This window comes from Lampetra fluviatilis, chromosome 44, assembly GCF_964198595.1.
Source record: "Lampetra fluviatilis chromosome 44, kcLamFluv1.1, whole genome shotgun sequence".
NCBI classification, from domain to species: Eukaryota; Metazoa; Chordata; class Hyperoartia; order Petromyzontiformes; family Petromyzontidae; genus Lampetra; species Lampetra fluviatilis.
Window position 1 is genome coordinate 5,229,184 of NC_136318.1, and position 15,695 is coordinate 5,244,878.

Consider the following 15,695-nt stretch of genomic DNA (forward strand, 5'->3'; position numbering starts at 1 on the left):
GCACACGCACACACGTGCAGGCACACGCAGACACACGCAGGCAGGCAAGGACAGGCACACGCAGGCAGACACGGGTCACGTTTACACTCCTCGTTTGTGTCCTAGTTGTTCGGGTGACGGAGGCAATGATAATAAAAGTGAAGACGATTAGTTTGTTTTGTTTCAAAACAAGTTGTTACTTTGAGTTTAAATTTGTAATTTTTAAAATTCAAACGTTTCACTTATATTTTTCAATGTAATTCCATTTTTATTATTCCATCTGCCTACTTGCTTTCCAAACACATATCACGCAGCAGCTTTTGTTTAAGCAGGCAGACCCAGGACCAGCTTCGGCCTTCTGGGTCTCATCAACACTCAGGCTTGATAAACAAATGCTGTTGGATTGACAGATATTATTCTTGGCGAGAGCACTCCACATAGGATTGAACACAAAGCGGTCAGGTTGATCGCTGATCCAGCGCTCACCGATTCACTCCACTCACTCACTGGCTCTCAGTCACCGATTTCATTCACATATGGCAAGGGCTACCTGTTTTGCCTCATCCACAATCACTCACCAACTCGCTCGCTCACTCAACCCTCTCAATCACACGCCAACTCGACACCACCGCACTTGCAGGTCGTAACAACACACTCACCAACTCACTCGAGTCACTCACTCGCACTCAATCACTCGCTCACCCGATCATTCAATCACTCGCCACACTGCGGGTCACGACACTTCTTTTTCTTTTTCGATTTAAAGCGTTCGTGACTGCAGGGATTCATCTTCTTGGTTCTTTCGGTAAAGTCACGTAGAAGGGAAGTAATAAAATAATAAAAATTAAACATAATAAAATAATTTTATTATGCTTTATTTTTATTATTTAAAAAATATTTTATTATGTTTTATTTTTATTATTTTATTACTTCCCTTCTACGTGACTTTACCGACAGAACCAAGAAGAAGACTTCTCTTTCTGCTTCTACTCGAATCTATTAAGTCGAGAATAAGACATTCGGGGCCATTGGGGCTGTGCTCGGCAACGGTGTTAAAATATAGAAAAATATAAACGATGGGGCTACACGTAGCTCCGTTCCGGGTAGGGGTCGAGGGACGGGGAGGTCAAAGTGGAAGAGACCTCGGTGTTGAGACGCTTGGCACGCCGCCCGTAGCAGTCCGTCTTGGAGGGCTGCACCGACAGTCGCTGCGGGATGCCGTGCGGCTTGTACTCCTTGTCCTTCTCCCCCACGTCGTCTTGCTGCATCCGCAGAGCACGCAACCACCCACGTGTGCAAAGATCCCCCGATTAGCATCGAACAGACCGCCAAGGCAAGTGCTGTTAGCGAGCACCTATGAAGGTCGGCACGGCACACGAAGGGGTGGGGTGGCCGCCTCAGTGGCGATGTTTACACACCGCACCAGGTACTCATTTGAGGCCGAGTTAACCTAGGTGGGGCCTAGGATCGGTTCAGATAATCATCACTGGCGCTGGCCATGAGCGGGAATCGAACTCGGGTCACCGGGTTCGGAGCGCAACACGTTAACCACGACACCACCACCGCTCCCCACGTGTGCACACCATCGCCAACAGCCAGGGGCTATCCATCAAAGCCTCCCCACAACTATCATTATGATCATCATCGTCGTATCAGCCACCGTCTTGATGAAAGGCCTCTCCACACACTGTCGTAAACTATAAGCACGTGGTCTATGCACTGCTGGATGAAGGTCTCCCCCACATTCAATGCTCTGCCCCGTTGGTCGTGGGTGTTGATTGACCATACCTCACCACCCTGGTCAGCACGGGTTCGCGACGGGCGAAGGGAGGAGGCAGGACCAGTTCAGGTAAAGCTCACCGCTGGCATTAGCCCTCGCTGGGAATCGAACTCGGGTGACCCGGTTATAATATGGAGTGCTACTGCTCCCCTTGCTTTGCAAGAGTTATGTACCACTTCAGTAAAAAACTTTTTACAAAAATAATATTTTTACATTTGGGGAATTCCTGTTATTAGACCCAGAAACACTCAATGGTCGTTCTGCAAAAAAAACCCGACGAACCACATTTGGTAATTTTTTTTATTACGGGATTTTTGCACGGTGACGTCGTGCTTAGCACATTGCACTACAAACCCGGTGGACCCAAGTTCAATTCTGGGCTATGACCAACATCAGTGGCGAGCGATATCCAAACAGGTCCTGCCTCGGGGCTCCTCCTGTCACCAACGCCCCCCCTCCCCCCTCCCCAAACAGAAACCAATAAGCAATCAAAGTGCTTTGTATATTTTTTTAACAATTTTTTTTATTTTAACAGGTAAGGCCCACCGAGCAATATAGCTCCTTCTCAGAAGCGCCCTGGACACAAATGATAGCTCAACGAAGTGACTTATCACGTGGACACATATAGCAGCCAAATATTCTAAACGTATGTTTGTAAATGCAGAGGGAAAAACCGGAGGACCCGGATAAAAATCCATGCGACTACGGGGGGAGAGAGAACATGCAAACTCCAAATATACAGCAGCAGGCGCCAGGGTCGGAATCGAACCCACGACCTCCTGTATACCAGGCGAGGTAGTTAACATCTCCTAGCCACCGTGATGATGATGAGAGAGAGAAACGCAAACTCCAAATATACAGCAGCAGCAGGCGTCAGGGTCGGAATCGAACCCACGACCTCCTGTATACCAGGCGAGGGCGTTAACATCTCGCCACTTTGTGGGTTATCAAGTGTTCTTCTTTTTTTAATTGTGGGAAGACCTTCGATGGCAAAACGGCGGCATTACCTTGTCGGTGGGAGCGGCGGAACGAGCCAGAGACAGCGGCAGCTTCTGCTTGGAGAGGTTCTTGAGCGTCTGCGAACGCACGGAGCAGGGCCGACGAGTCACCCACGAATATTTACCGAACTTAAACTCAAACTATAAAACTATTTTTTTTATTTTACTGGGTAAGGCCCACTGAGCTATAGAGGCTCTTTTTCAGAAGCGACCAGGCGATACCAAATGATGGCTCAACATGTGGAAATGTACAGCAGATAAATACACTATGAACGCAAATTGAGACTAAATGTGGAGGAAAAAACAGGAGGACCCGGAGAAAAATCCACACGACCACGGGCAGATAAGCCATGCGAACTCCAAATATACAGGCGACAGGGTCGGGAGTGAACACACGACCTTCTGTATACCAGGCGAGGCAGTTAACATCTCCTAGCCACCGTGATGATGATGATGAGAGAGACACGCAAACTCCAAATATACAGCAGCAGGCGTCAGGGTCGGGATCGAACTCATGACCTCCTGCATACCAGGCGAGACACTTAACATCTTGTCACGGGTGGCACCCGCTAGAGGATTATGTGGAGTGCGCGTCACGCAGCGTGTCGCGGTTCTCTTGGCCTGCCGTTCCCCCCTCGGCTACGGCGCGAACGGGTTGGCCGCAGACCTGGTTTCGATTACAATCCTAATTGCCGACTTCTTAATAAATTCCAATCCCAATGCAGACGTAACCTCAGCCTAACCAAGCTAATTGCAATTTAATAATTGATACCAGATGTGGGCTCTTGTGGTAGATATGGTGGGGATGGTTACGGTTTTTTTGGTAGCGTTTGGGAGATTTGTTGACCTTTCTTGTACTCTGCACCCCGATCGTGTTTTTTTATTTGTTTGTTGTTGTAACGTTCTTACCCCGTGTGCCCCTAATGGACATCTGTGAAAAAAAGCTTTATAGCTCATCGGATTCCTCCAGGAGAAAGATTTTGATTGTGAATGGTGCAACAATGGAAATGTTTTAGGAGGAGAGGCTGAGTGAGATTCAGGGAGTGGGTGGGGGGAGTGGGGGAAGGACAGAGGGGGTTGGGAAGATAAGAAGAGGCAGCACTATCTTAATGCTTAGGTGAAGCCGTGTGCAGAGAGGGGGGTGGGGGAGCAAGCCCTAGAGACAGAGAGAAAGACAAACTTTGAGAGGTCAAACAGAGGAAAAGAGACATAACAAAAAAACACCAAGTGAGAAAGCCAAAGAGGAAAAGGGCGCATACATAGAGACGTAAAGACTCAGAGAGAGAGACATGGGGGGAGACAGAAGAACGGACGGGAACTACAAGAGACATCGAAAAAAAATGAGACCAGAGGAGACCCCAGAACAGAGTCCAACAAAGTCAGTCGCTTCACGACGACTACACGCAACATATTTAATTGTTTGAGGAGGGACAGAGCTGCAAGTGTAGACGCGAAAGAAAACACAGGTGGTGGTGGTGGTGAGAACAGCTGCTCAGGCTTAAACACACAGCCCAGAGCCTATTAACAAAAACAAAGGTGCCCCGTATAGCCTTTAACAGACTGTTGGGGCACGTGGCGTTAACTAGCAGCACCTATACGAAGGCCGGCGGGGTTCAAGAGGGGGTGGGGGTGTGGCCGGCACCAAGCCCTGGACCGCGGTGTCGGTGCTGGCAAGCGTGCGAGCGAGCGAGCGAGGGGAGGGAGCGAGCGGGTCGCACGCACGTGGAGGCTGACGCCGGCGTGGAAGAGGTCGTAGGGGTAGAGGATGCGCTCGTAGTGCGAGCGCAGCAGCGAGCCGACGCCGCGGTGCGCCGGGTAACCCATGCGCAGGGAAACCCGCGCCCACTTGCGCTCGCGGCTCAGGTACTCGAAGCCGCCCTCCTCCATCACCACCTGCGCAAAAGGCGGGGTGGGTGGCGGGGGGGGGGGGAGGTCGGTGGTGACGGCGTCGATGGCAACGGAAAGTGGTGCAAACGCACGGCGCCGCATAGGCACGGAGACATTGATGACGTCTGGTTGCGTGTGCCTGCGTGTGCCTGTGTGTGCATATGGCCTGGCACAAGCGTCGTGGTGACGTCACCGCTACTTAGTGGCGAATGGTGGTTGTTGTTGTTGTTATACGAGGATCGGTAGTGTAGTGGTGAGCACATTTCGCGTGTATACACAAGCACACAGACAGACACACACACGTGCATGCATACACAAAGGCAAAGATCCCCGTATAGCCTCGAACAGACTGTTGGGGCAAGTGCTGAAACGGCACACGAATGAGGTGGGTGGCCAACACCATGCCCAGCCGTCTTTGTCTCCCCAGTGCTGATGTTTACCAGAGGTGGGACAAAGTCATTGTTATGCAAGTCCAAGTCGAGTCGCAAGTCATCAAATTCATGACTCGAGTCTGACTCGAGTCCAAGTCGCATGACTCGAGTCCACATCTCATAGGTGGGACAAAGTCATTGTTATGCAAGTCCAAGTCGAGTCGCAAGTCATCAAATTCATGACTCGAGTCTGACTCGAGTCCAAGTCACATGACTCGAGTCCACACCTCTGATGTTTACACACCACGCCGGGTACTTGTTGAAGGCCGATTTGAGCAAGGAGACCCAGGACCAGTTTCACATACTCGCCGCTGTCATTGGTCACGAGTGGGAATCTTACTCGGGGCGCTGGGTTCAGAGAGAAATGTGCTAGCCACTATGCTGCCGATCCACATATGCACACACAGCCACTCGCACAAAACACGCAAGCAGACGTCACCAGTCAACAGAAGCACACAAAAGAAAAACATCACTAGTTACGACCAAATCTCCCTGCATTCAACGCTTTACCAGCATCATCTTCTCATAAGCACAACAATAAACCTGTACAGAACACATCATCATACCGCACTCAAATATTAACCGTCAAGCAATGATGGTTGCAGCAGCTGACAGTGCGAGTGCTAATAATGCTGCTGACGCCGCCGCCGACATCCCACGCACACACGTCCTCACCTTGCTGAGTGTGTAGAGGTCGAGTGTCTTGCGCTCTACAATCGGGATCTTCAGGGTGGAGCCCTGGAGCTCCCAGAACTTGGCGATCTGGTCCAGGAAGTTGAGCTTCACGCGCGTTTGAGCCTGCAGGCGAGCGATCGTCACCACCATCATCAGCCGCAGCAGCAGCCACAGCACAGAGGTCGCAAACGGGTTTTGATTCCTTACCCGTACCCGTATCCGGCCGCACCAGGGTCGCAAACGGGTACCCGTACCCTACCCGATACCCGGCTACCCGTACCCGGCCGGGTATCGGGTAGGGTACGGGTACCCGATTGCGACCTCTGGGATGAAGCCATGTTGCAGGCGCGGGTGGGTTGATTCTAGGAACTTGAATTGTGAGAAGAGACAAGACGTTGGGAAATGAGTGACAAACAGTTACTCACCAGTGACTCACGGCCTACCCGTACCCGTACCCGGCCGCACCAGGGTCGCAAATGGGTACCCGTACCCGGCCGGGTACGGGTAGCCGGGTATCGGGTAGGGTATGGGTATGGGGTACCCGATTGCGACCTCTGCCACAGCATCACCGTCGGGCATGATCAAGCCACTGGCAAGTGATCCGTACGGCACTACAACGATCGCAAGAAATCCCAGGGAAGTCTCTCCGCACCATAGCGATTTCGGTGACCAGGCAGAGAGAGGCGGGAGGCATAGGGGGGGGTGGAAGTGGCAAGTCAGCAACTCTTGCCAACCTCCCCGGTCTTCTTGGTTCTTTCGGTAAAGTCACGTAGAAGGGAAATAATAAAATAATACAAATAAAACATAATAAAATAATTCTCACGACGTTTCGGCCACAACGCAAGCAGCCGTCCTCAGGTGAAGAACAGGTCTGTCGAGAAGATAGAGTCTGAAAGTCTGGGGTGTTTCATTCAAACGCTGTCTTCCCGACAGACCTGTTCTTCACCTGAGGACGGCTGCTTGCGTTGTGGCCGAAACGTCGTGAGAATTGTTTTATTATGTTTTATTATTATTATTTTATTATTTCCCTTCTACGTGACTTTACCGAAAGAACCAAGAAGATGAATCCCTGCAGTCACGAAAGCTTTAAATCAAAATTAAACCTCCCCGGTCTTTGTTTATAAAGACCCAACCGGGTGTACGCACAGTTGAATCAACGATGCCAGAGGGTGCCGGGTGGCTCCGATGTCAGAGATGCCAAGCGGGAACCGCTGAGATCCTGGGTCCCAAACCAGGTTCTGGCCACGCCTGTAATTAAACCGGGTTCTCAAGTGCCGCGAGTTGATGGGCTTAGCTCCGTCATCGATGGCTGCGCAACCAAACATCACATTAATTTTGGTTCTGCATTTCATTTGGCTCTAGCACCCAGGAAGAGCTAGAGTCTGTCGCCAGGGAAAGGAAGGTCTGGACCGACCTACTCGACACGCCGCCGCAGCGTCCCTCACCAGGACAAGCGGACTGAGAAATGAACGAATGAACATTTCATTTGGCTGAATTCCAGCTCGGATAATCAATAACGTCGCATTGACTGCCGCGCAATGAGCATCGCTCTCATACGCAGTGCTCGTGTGAAGATCCGCCCTCGACCGCGTATGAACCAGAGGTCACTTGAAGGAAACTCAAGAGGTAGATTTATTTTCTTGGTTCTTTCGGTAAAGTCATGTAGAAGGGAAATAATACAATAATAAAAATAAAACATAATAAAATACAATTCTCACGACGTTTCGGCCACAACGCAAGCAGCCGTCCTCAGGTGAAGAACAGGTCTGTCGGAAAGACAGCGTCTCATTCAACACACTGTCTTTCCGACAGACCTGTTCTTCACCTGAGGACGGCTGCTTGCGTTGTGGCCGAAACGTCGTGAGAATTATTTTATTATGTTTTATTTTTATTATTTTATTATTTCCCTTCTACGTGACTTTACCGAAAGAACCAAGAAGAAGTACGTTGAGCTTTAAAGCCACACATCAAGACGGTGGCACGCGGGGCACTGACTGATGACATTCGCATAATGGGGGGGGGAGCAAGGACTTCCTTTTAGTGATTTTGTAAAAACCTTTTAACGCTGGGGTTTTTTTTTCATAGCAACACAATGTAATACTGAAGTTTCGTTCGTACCGGATCATCCTGTAACAAGCGTTATCACGCTTCACCACGATAGACAAGATGGACGGAGCTGCTGGATCAGCGTTCAAAAGTAACCCAAGGCAATAGCTTGGTGGTGCGGCACGTACGTACGTAGAACTTCTTTCGTGCCGTACGTAGACAACAGTGCTAAATCGGAGGTGTGTGGAAGGGCAACCAACTAAACACAAAAAGCAGTAATAAAGAAATTAGTTTTCAATCACAAACCTCAAGCTCGTTGAGTCTCTGGATCCTGGGCGTGAAGCGGAAGTTGTCGACGTCAACGGCGAACGGAGGCTGCCAGTCCTGCAGCGGCGAGCACCACACGCACACAGACAGACACGCGCAGACAGACAGACACACACACCGACGGTCACCAAAGGGGAGCACATCGGACGGCGAAGTGAGCCAGGGTTGGGGAAACCTTTCATGACTGTGGATGGAAAGGGCAAGCAAACATTCAACAACAACAACAAGAACCGCCATTCAACACTAAGCGGCGGTGATGTCACCACGGCGCTTGTGGCGGGCAATATGCAATTTAAGGCCACGTGAAGTGTCAAACACCCGCTGGCAGGAGGTCACGGGACAGACCTAGGTACCATGGGTTGACTGACTGAGATGACTGGCCGATGCACCATCTGTGCCCCCTACTATGCACACATTCGTACACACAGACCACACCTGTCACTTCTGTCAATGCAAGAGGCCTATTGCAGTGACAAAAGCGACCGAGAACTAAAAAAAATGAGAAGCTGCCAGTGCTGTTGCCAGGTTGACAACATTGCCCCTCTACTACCCCATCAGTGCCCCCTAATGTGCCTGCAGTGACGCATAAATATGACTTGTGGGCCGTTTCAAAGTGGTAGGCCGCAGGCAGTATAAAATTGAATCGTGGGCTGTATGAATTTTAAGTCCATGGCCGGATCCGGCCCGCAGGCCACAAGTTCTCTACTTAAGAATGAAGCAGATGGTACATTGGGGTGGTCTGAGTGTCGCGCCTCAAAGCCTGGGTTCAAGCCGTGAGTCTAGGTGCGAGTGTGTGTGTGTGTCTCTCTATTTCTATGGGGAGTGGTAGTGTAGCGGTTAGCGCGCTGCGCTATGAACCTGGCGACCCGGGTTCGATTCCCGCTCACAGCTAACACCGGTGACGATTATCTGAACCGGTCCTGGGCCTCCCCTAGGTCGACTCAGCCTTAAATGAGTACCTGGTGCGGTGTGTAAACATCGCCACTGGGGAGACAGAGGCGGTCGGGCGTGGTGCTGGCCACCCACCCCCTCGTTCGTGTACCGTTCCGGCCTTCATAGGTGCTCGCTAACAGCACTTGCCCCTACAGTCTGTTAAGGCTATACGGGGGATCTTTATCTTTGTCTCTCACACAGGGTTCGTAACGGTCGTGAGAGACAGCACTGTTACGATTGTGTGGTTCGAAACCCTCGCGTTTGGTCGGGTGTGTCTGTCGCTCTCAGGTTCATAATGGCCATGTCAAGCAATAAGCAGACACCGCTTGGTTCCGAGGCACTAGGCACATATTTTTGTTCTCTCTACCCGGGGGTTCACAACAGCCGTGTTGGGGACTCGCAGCTGTAAACATTAAGACGTCTGGGTCAAGCTCATGTTAAATTTACAGATTGCGTTCCATCTCGTTGTTAAATAAACTTATTAGCCTCTCTACGCGTCTCTCCCTGGGGGCCCATGATGGCCGCGTTTGAGACACAAGAGCCGGAATGCCTGAAATTCCTGGCGTCATACGACACAAGGAAGGCCACACAGAGATAACGAGGAGAACAACCACACTGCGGCTGAGCCTACCCGCTACCGTTTTGCCCTTGGGAACTCGCGAGGCCGACCTTGCAATTACTGCCTCCCGCTCCACCCCACCCCAAAAGTGCACAGAAGAAGCACAGATACATCGCAATCTTCAGCCACGATTAATCCACTGCCGGATGACAGCCTCCACAAAACCACCCAAAACCCCACCTGTCACACGCTCCTGCAATGTGAGAATCATTTTATCTTGCTCGTGCACAGAAACGTGATCCCGTTCGCTCCGTCTCCGCGGTTGACGTATCCCTCTTGGGCGCGTTTCCCCCTCCTCTGTTTAGGATATTTGGCTGCTAAAGTTTCCAAGTGATAAGCCACTTCATTGAGCTATAATTTGCGGCCAGGTCGCTTATTAATAAAAGCTACATAGGTCAGTGCGCCTCACCTGGTAAAATTAAAATATATAGTATTAGCAGTCACTATGATGTATCTTGCCGATCCCCTCTAATCCAAGTGTCTCCTCTCGTTCTCTCAATTAAAATCTGTGGACAGACGCACGCTTTGAGTTGCACTCCGAGATGGAAAGAGGAACACGTGGGTGTTAAGAGAGAACGTGCGCGAGTTGGAGACACCCCGTGAACCGCTTTGGAAAAGTGAGCGGGGGATTGAGCAGGACACATCACGGCTACAAGGGATGGACGGCCCGTGGTCTAAACAGACAATGAGATCACCCCTCGTGCGTTCGGAGCTGGACAGATTCTCGCATCATGACATGTGAGAGACGGCGGCAGCGTGACGAGGCTTTTCGTTCAGCAGTGGACAGAACGTGGCTCTGATGATGATGCTAATGATGACCACTGCGGGATGGTTAACATCGACAGATGGTGCCACGCTGTTACCCACGGGGCAAGGGTCAAATGTAAAAACCCAAGAAAAGCTGTCTATCCAAATGAAGGCCTGCTGTAGGGAAGAGTGAATTGATTTATAAGACTGACACAAACAGCACTGCACTCTACCTCGACTTGCAATACGATACAAACACAATGTGTCGATTTATCAATAAGAATCGATTCTTACACATACGTTACACGCATCGCCATCACGCGCGCGATAAATTATTATTTACGTCTTGTGCACACAATATAAAGATTATACGCCAATGTTACATTTGGGTGATGATGATCGGCAATTGAACTCTGGCAACCGGGTTCGTAACCTCTCCACCAACACTCTGTGCACATGCTAACAAAGGAAGTGACCCACAACATGGCCTACAGACTGTTTGGGCAAGTGCTGTTAACAAGCACCTACAAACCCGCCTATAACCATACATCCGTCAAAAATAGCTTCAAACCTCATCGGATTCCTCCCGCGTTCTACGTAAAGATTCTGATTTTGAAGACCGGCTCAGCACAGAGACACGCAAAATCTGTTTGCACGTCAGACCTGGGGTCAATGTATACTGTCGTGACAATAACGAAAACAATGCACTGAACATCGCTTGTGCAATTGTAATGACTTGCGGATTCAACAATAACAATTGTAATCCCACCCATCCTTGGTACAACTCTGGACTCTCCAGGCACACCCAGGGACTTATCCCCCCCCTCCCCTGGCACTCCACCCCCACCTCCTCAGTGCTAATTCACAGTCGTGTGCCTGCACCACCGGCATTCCGGCATCTGGAATGCCCCCCCCCCTCGTCTCTGGGTTGGTTTGACAACTGAGTTGTGTACACAACTGTTCCCCCACCCCTCCCCAGCGATTCCCTCCGTCTCCTGCTCTCGATGGCAAAGACGCCAGCCATGCAATTTACTTGCTCATGACCCAACGCAGAAGATCCCTGGGTGTGATTTTCCACGAAGCTCATGGTCCACCCTAAACCACATCCACTGGCACAAACCATGGCAGCAGATGCGGATACCTGATGCACAAACGGAAAATAAAAAATGCTCCAGTGTGCGACTGTGGTCATCCAGAACAGGCCATATAACGTAAAACGACGCAATGCACGATCCACAAATACGAGGGAGACATCATCACAGTGATACTGCTCCGCTGTTCCTGACGCGGGTATCGGTCTTGAACCACCGAAATGTGTAATTGTTGCTCGGCATCTGCATCAGCCACTGGAAAAAATGGCGACTTGCTCGTGTCCACTGCCAGTGGAGGAGACTTCGCAAGAACAGGAAGCTCCTGAGAACCCATGCAGAGGGAATTTTGGCCTACTTCTCCATGCTAACCAGACGCCTTGAAAGCGGAGGGATTACTCACACGCGTTAGCCCACCACACGTGACTTGCCCCTCTGTCAATCCGCTGCTGGACGGTGGCTTCCTGACACCCGTGCGGTCGTACGCGGGATATTTAACCGCACCGTGACTTCCCATCACGCCTGGTCAATGCGTGCGAATGAAGGTGGGAAGTGCACAGACGGTTGGACAGAGGTCCCAAACGGGTTTTGATTCCTTACCCGTACCCGGCCGCACCAGGGTCGCAAACGGCCGGGTACGGGTAGCCGGGTATTGGGTAGGGTACAGGTATCGGGTACCCGATTGCGACCTCTGCGGTTGGAGCAGTGTAAAGAAACAATGGCTGTTGATCCCTGCCCACCCCAAGCTGCCCCGAAGCCTATAAGACCTGTTTCGTGCATAATGGTGGCCTATCCGAGCACTACTATACAAGGCTCAAGTCTGCTTAGCTTCCAAGATCTAACAGGATCAGGAACATTCTCGTGTTCAATAGGATATCGATCGTATTCAACTTGAATATATTTACCCCAAAAACACATTCCTTCTTACACACGCCATTCAATGCACGTAGCTGGGGTGTTAAATATTCAATTTGTCGATTACCTTATTGAACGATTACATCTCAAGCGCTAAGTCTGAAACTAAAGGGGTTTGTGGGCAGATATTTAAATAAGCAGTGTAGTTGAACAGGTAGGCAAAGTGTGGTTAGGTAGGTGCATCAGTAAACAGATACGTAAACACTGCAACTGGCCAGATAGTTAAAAAAGGCTTCGCTCTGGCCAGGCAGGTTGTTGTAGCACATACAAACATTGCCACACAACGTATGGAGTGGTGGGCCAGGCGGTAATGTATGTTGAACTTCTTTCGCACCGTACGCATCGAACCGTGCTGATCGGAGGTGCGCAGGACGCAACAGCGAACTCAGTTCGACTCGCTGACGCGGGCAACATCTTGAACCGATCCGAGGGCAACCACAGCCTAAACATGGTCAAGTACGGCCACGCACCACAACCTCTCCATGACCCTCACAGATGCACGAGGGGGAATTGGGGAGTCCCTCATCCAGCTGTGGAACGATGACAACAACAACAGCAGCAGCAGCAGCGTCGTCTGGACTACTGCTGCCTCACCGCGGGAGGATGTAGTGTGGTTAGCGGCACTGCTGTTGTTCCACGAAATCCGACCACCTCCCCGCGTTCCTTTTCCGGCCACGGGTCACATCAATGGCGTTTTGACAACCAGTCTCCCCCCCACACACACACACCCCATCCCAACCCTCTGGCCAAACAGCCCCCCAATGAACGACAAGGTGTAGGAGGAGATCGTGGGGGGGGGGAGAAGGCAGTCATCTAGCAGCGGATCGACAATGACACTGCACGACCACTGCGTTTATTGTGAGAGGGCCACAATCTTGCAAATGGCCGATGTTGTGGATCTCGCACCACGCCGCCGATCGATCCCAAGTTCGATCCCCCTCGCTCACGGCTACCATCAGTATCCGAGACGACATTATTTAATATTATTTTGTTGCTTTACATTTCAACGTGATAAGCCACATTCGTCGAGCTATCTCATCTGCGGCCCGGTCGCTTCTGAAAAAAAGCGAATAGCTCAATGGGCCTTGACCCGGCAAGATTTTTTGTTTAAAATTTACTTAGTTTTGTATGTACATCTTTTTGTTAAAGGCGTTTGTTTACCATTCCTATACTTTACAGGCCTATTGTGCGACGTTGTCTTGTTTGCTGTAACGTTCTGACTCGCTCTCCACTGGTCGTGTGGACAAATTAAAGAGCTTCGGGGCTCATCGGATTTATCCAAAATAAAAACAAACATTTCGAAACCGATCCTCGCGGAGGGCATCCCACACTCGCCTCCCCCCCCCCCAGCGTGGTGAAGTATGTACCACCTCCACCCCCCCTACACACAAACACTCTCCTACCCTAGATTTGAAGCTTTCGTGACTTCAAGGATTCATATTCTTAGGTTTTTTTCGGTAAAGTCACGTAAAAATAAAATAATTATTTTACTTTTATTAATTTAAATTTTTTACCTACGTGACTTTACCGAAAAAAACCTACGAATATACTCTCCTACCCACCAGACCCCACGACCCCCTCTCGCAGGCGTCAAGAGAACGCAGCCTCACATCATCATCATCATCACCACCCACTCATCCAGCAGTGGATGAAAGCCCACGGCGGCGTTTTGTTTACCGCTGGTGGCCGTATCTTGCAGATGCCCGTCTTCTCGGCGATGGGTCTGATCTTGGCAATGAAGGCGAGCGGCTCGGCGAACTCCTCTCGGCTGGGCTCGAAGACGGGGCATTCTGGCGGCGCCGTGAACTCATCGTGGTCTCCCATCGCGAGTCGCAGTCGTCGATTTGGCTGCGTGGTTGGGTGGGAGGAGGAGGTGAGGGCGGTCGTTTGATCGTGCCCCGTCGCCACCGTGGCACGCCGGCACTAAATCCGCATCGCTGCCGTCAAGCAGCAGCAGCACCAACAAACAAACAACAGCGAGAACGAAAATAACGGCTCAGTAATGTGTCGTCGGGAAGAGATACAAGAAATTAAATGTGGCCGATTATGTATCTCCTGTGGCGCTGCTGTATTGCGGGCGCTTGACGGAAGGATGATACATTTGAGATAGTTGCGGCTGTGGGTGGGTGGTAGGGAGGGAGGAAATCCCGTTTTTGTTTAAAAAGACGAAATTGTTAAAGAGAATCTAATTAATAAAAAAACGTTATAATCGTTGGTGATGTTTTAGCGAAACGAAATCTGCTCGCTCGGTCGGGCGCCCACACAAAGCGGCCTCCGCGGCTTCCAGGCTGTGCCTAGGCCCCGCTTTGTAATTCCCACTGCACTCGCGCGTGCGGAAGGCGACGCCCATTGGGTGCCGCTCGAGTCACGCGGCGGCGCGCTCGGCCAATGGGCGCGCGGCTCGGGCGGCGCGCTGGGCTTATCCGCGCTGGGAAATCGAAAGGGGGCCGCATCACGACCGTTACGGCGGACGGAGAAGGGGATTATTTTTGTTGTTGTTGTTGTTGGTGGTGGCGGTGTGTGAACTGCGCGACGGCTGTGCGGTTGTTGACGCATTTGGGATTCGACGCGAGAATTCGTTCCGTTTATTGGTACGCCGCATTTTTTGTTGATGGTTTTTTTTTTTGCGGGACGCGAAGGGCGGGTTTTGCATCGTTTATTCGGAACGAGGAGAACACAAAACAAAAACAACAACAATCACCACCACACGAGACGCGCGTGGGAAATGTGGCCGGCTTGCGTGGACTCGGAGGTCGGGCCGCGCTTGTTTCTACGACGGCGCTAGATCGCGCGCACGAATACACAAAGCTCGCGTGTGGGTGAGCGGGCCCGACGGGGTCTGTTTAAAGGGGCCGCGTGCACTGCGCCCCCCCCCCACCCAACACCACGCGCACCCCCCCATGCGCATCCCCCCCCACACCCCGCGGGCGATGCACGCGCGCACCCCCCCCCCACGCGCCCCCCCCCCACACACCCCCCCCCGACGCGCACCCCCCTCCCACGCGCACACCCCCCCCACGCGCACCCCACCCACGCGCACCCCCCCCACGCGCACCCCCCCCCCACGCGCCCCCCCCCCCTACGCGCACCCCCCCCCCCTCAACACGTGGGCAGTGCGCGCGTGTTGAGGGGGGGCCGTGTGGGGGGCACGTGGACTGGCTGTTGGCAACGCCGCCATTGGGTGCCAGGCTAGGGGTGGTGTATGTCGCATTGCGGATGGCGTTATTCCGAAAATTGCTTCGCGTGTGTCAATAAAAGGTCTAAATACAA

At 51.6% G+C, this 15,695-nt stretch overlaps 1 protein-coding gene across 3 annotated transcripts in view; it reads right to left on the reverse strand.

Moving 5' to 3' along the window:
- Positions 1–15,193, reverse strand: part of LOC144947325 (lysine-specific demethylase 5C-like) — a 32,814-nt gene extending 17,621 nt beyond the window's left edge. Inside the window, exons 1-7 of one of the 3 annotated variants that reach the window (XM_078876584.1) lie at positions 15,127–15,193; positions 14,103–14,362; positions 8,103–8,180; positions 5,751–5,873; positions 4,480–4,650; positions 2,767–2,835; positions 1,122–1,241 (exon numbers count right to left, since the gene is read on the reverse strand). In XM_078876584.1, the coding sequence (XP_078732710.1) occupies positions 1,122–1,241; positions 2,767–2,835; positions 4,480–4,650; positions 5,751–5,873; positions 8,103–8,180; positions 14,103–14,249 (708 nt within the window). In that variant the 5' untranslated portion in view covers positions 14,250–14,362; positions 15,127–15,193. Of the gene's footprint in view, positions 1–1,121; positions 1,242–2,766; positions 2,836–4,479; positions 4,651–5,750; positions 5,874–8,102; positions 8,181–14,102; positions 14,735–15,126 lie in introns of those variants that run through there. The other 2 variants (XM_078876583.1, XM_078876582.1) reach the window with 2 other exon arrangements.
- Between the last annotated feature and the right edge of the window lie 502 nt (positions 15,194–15,695).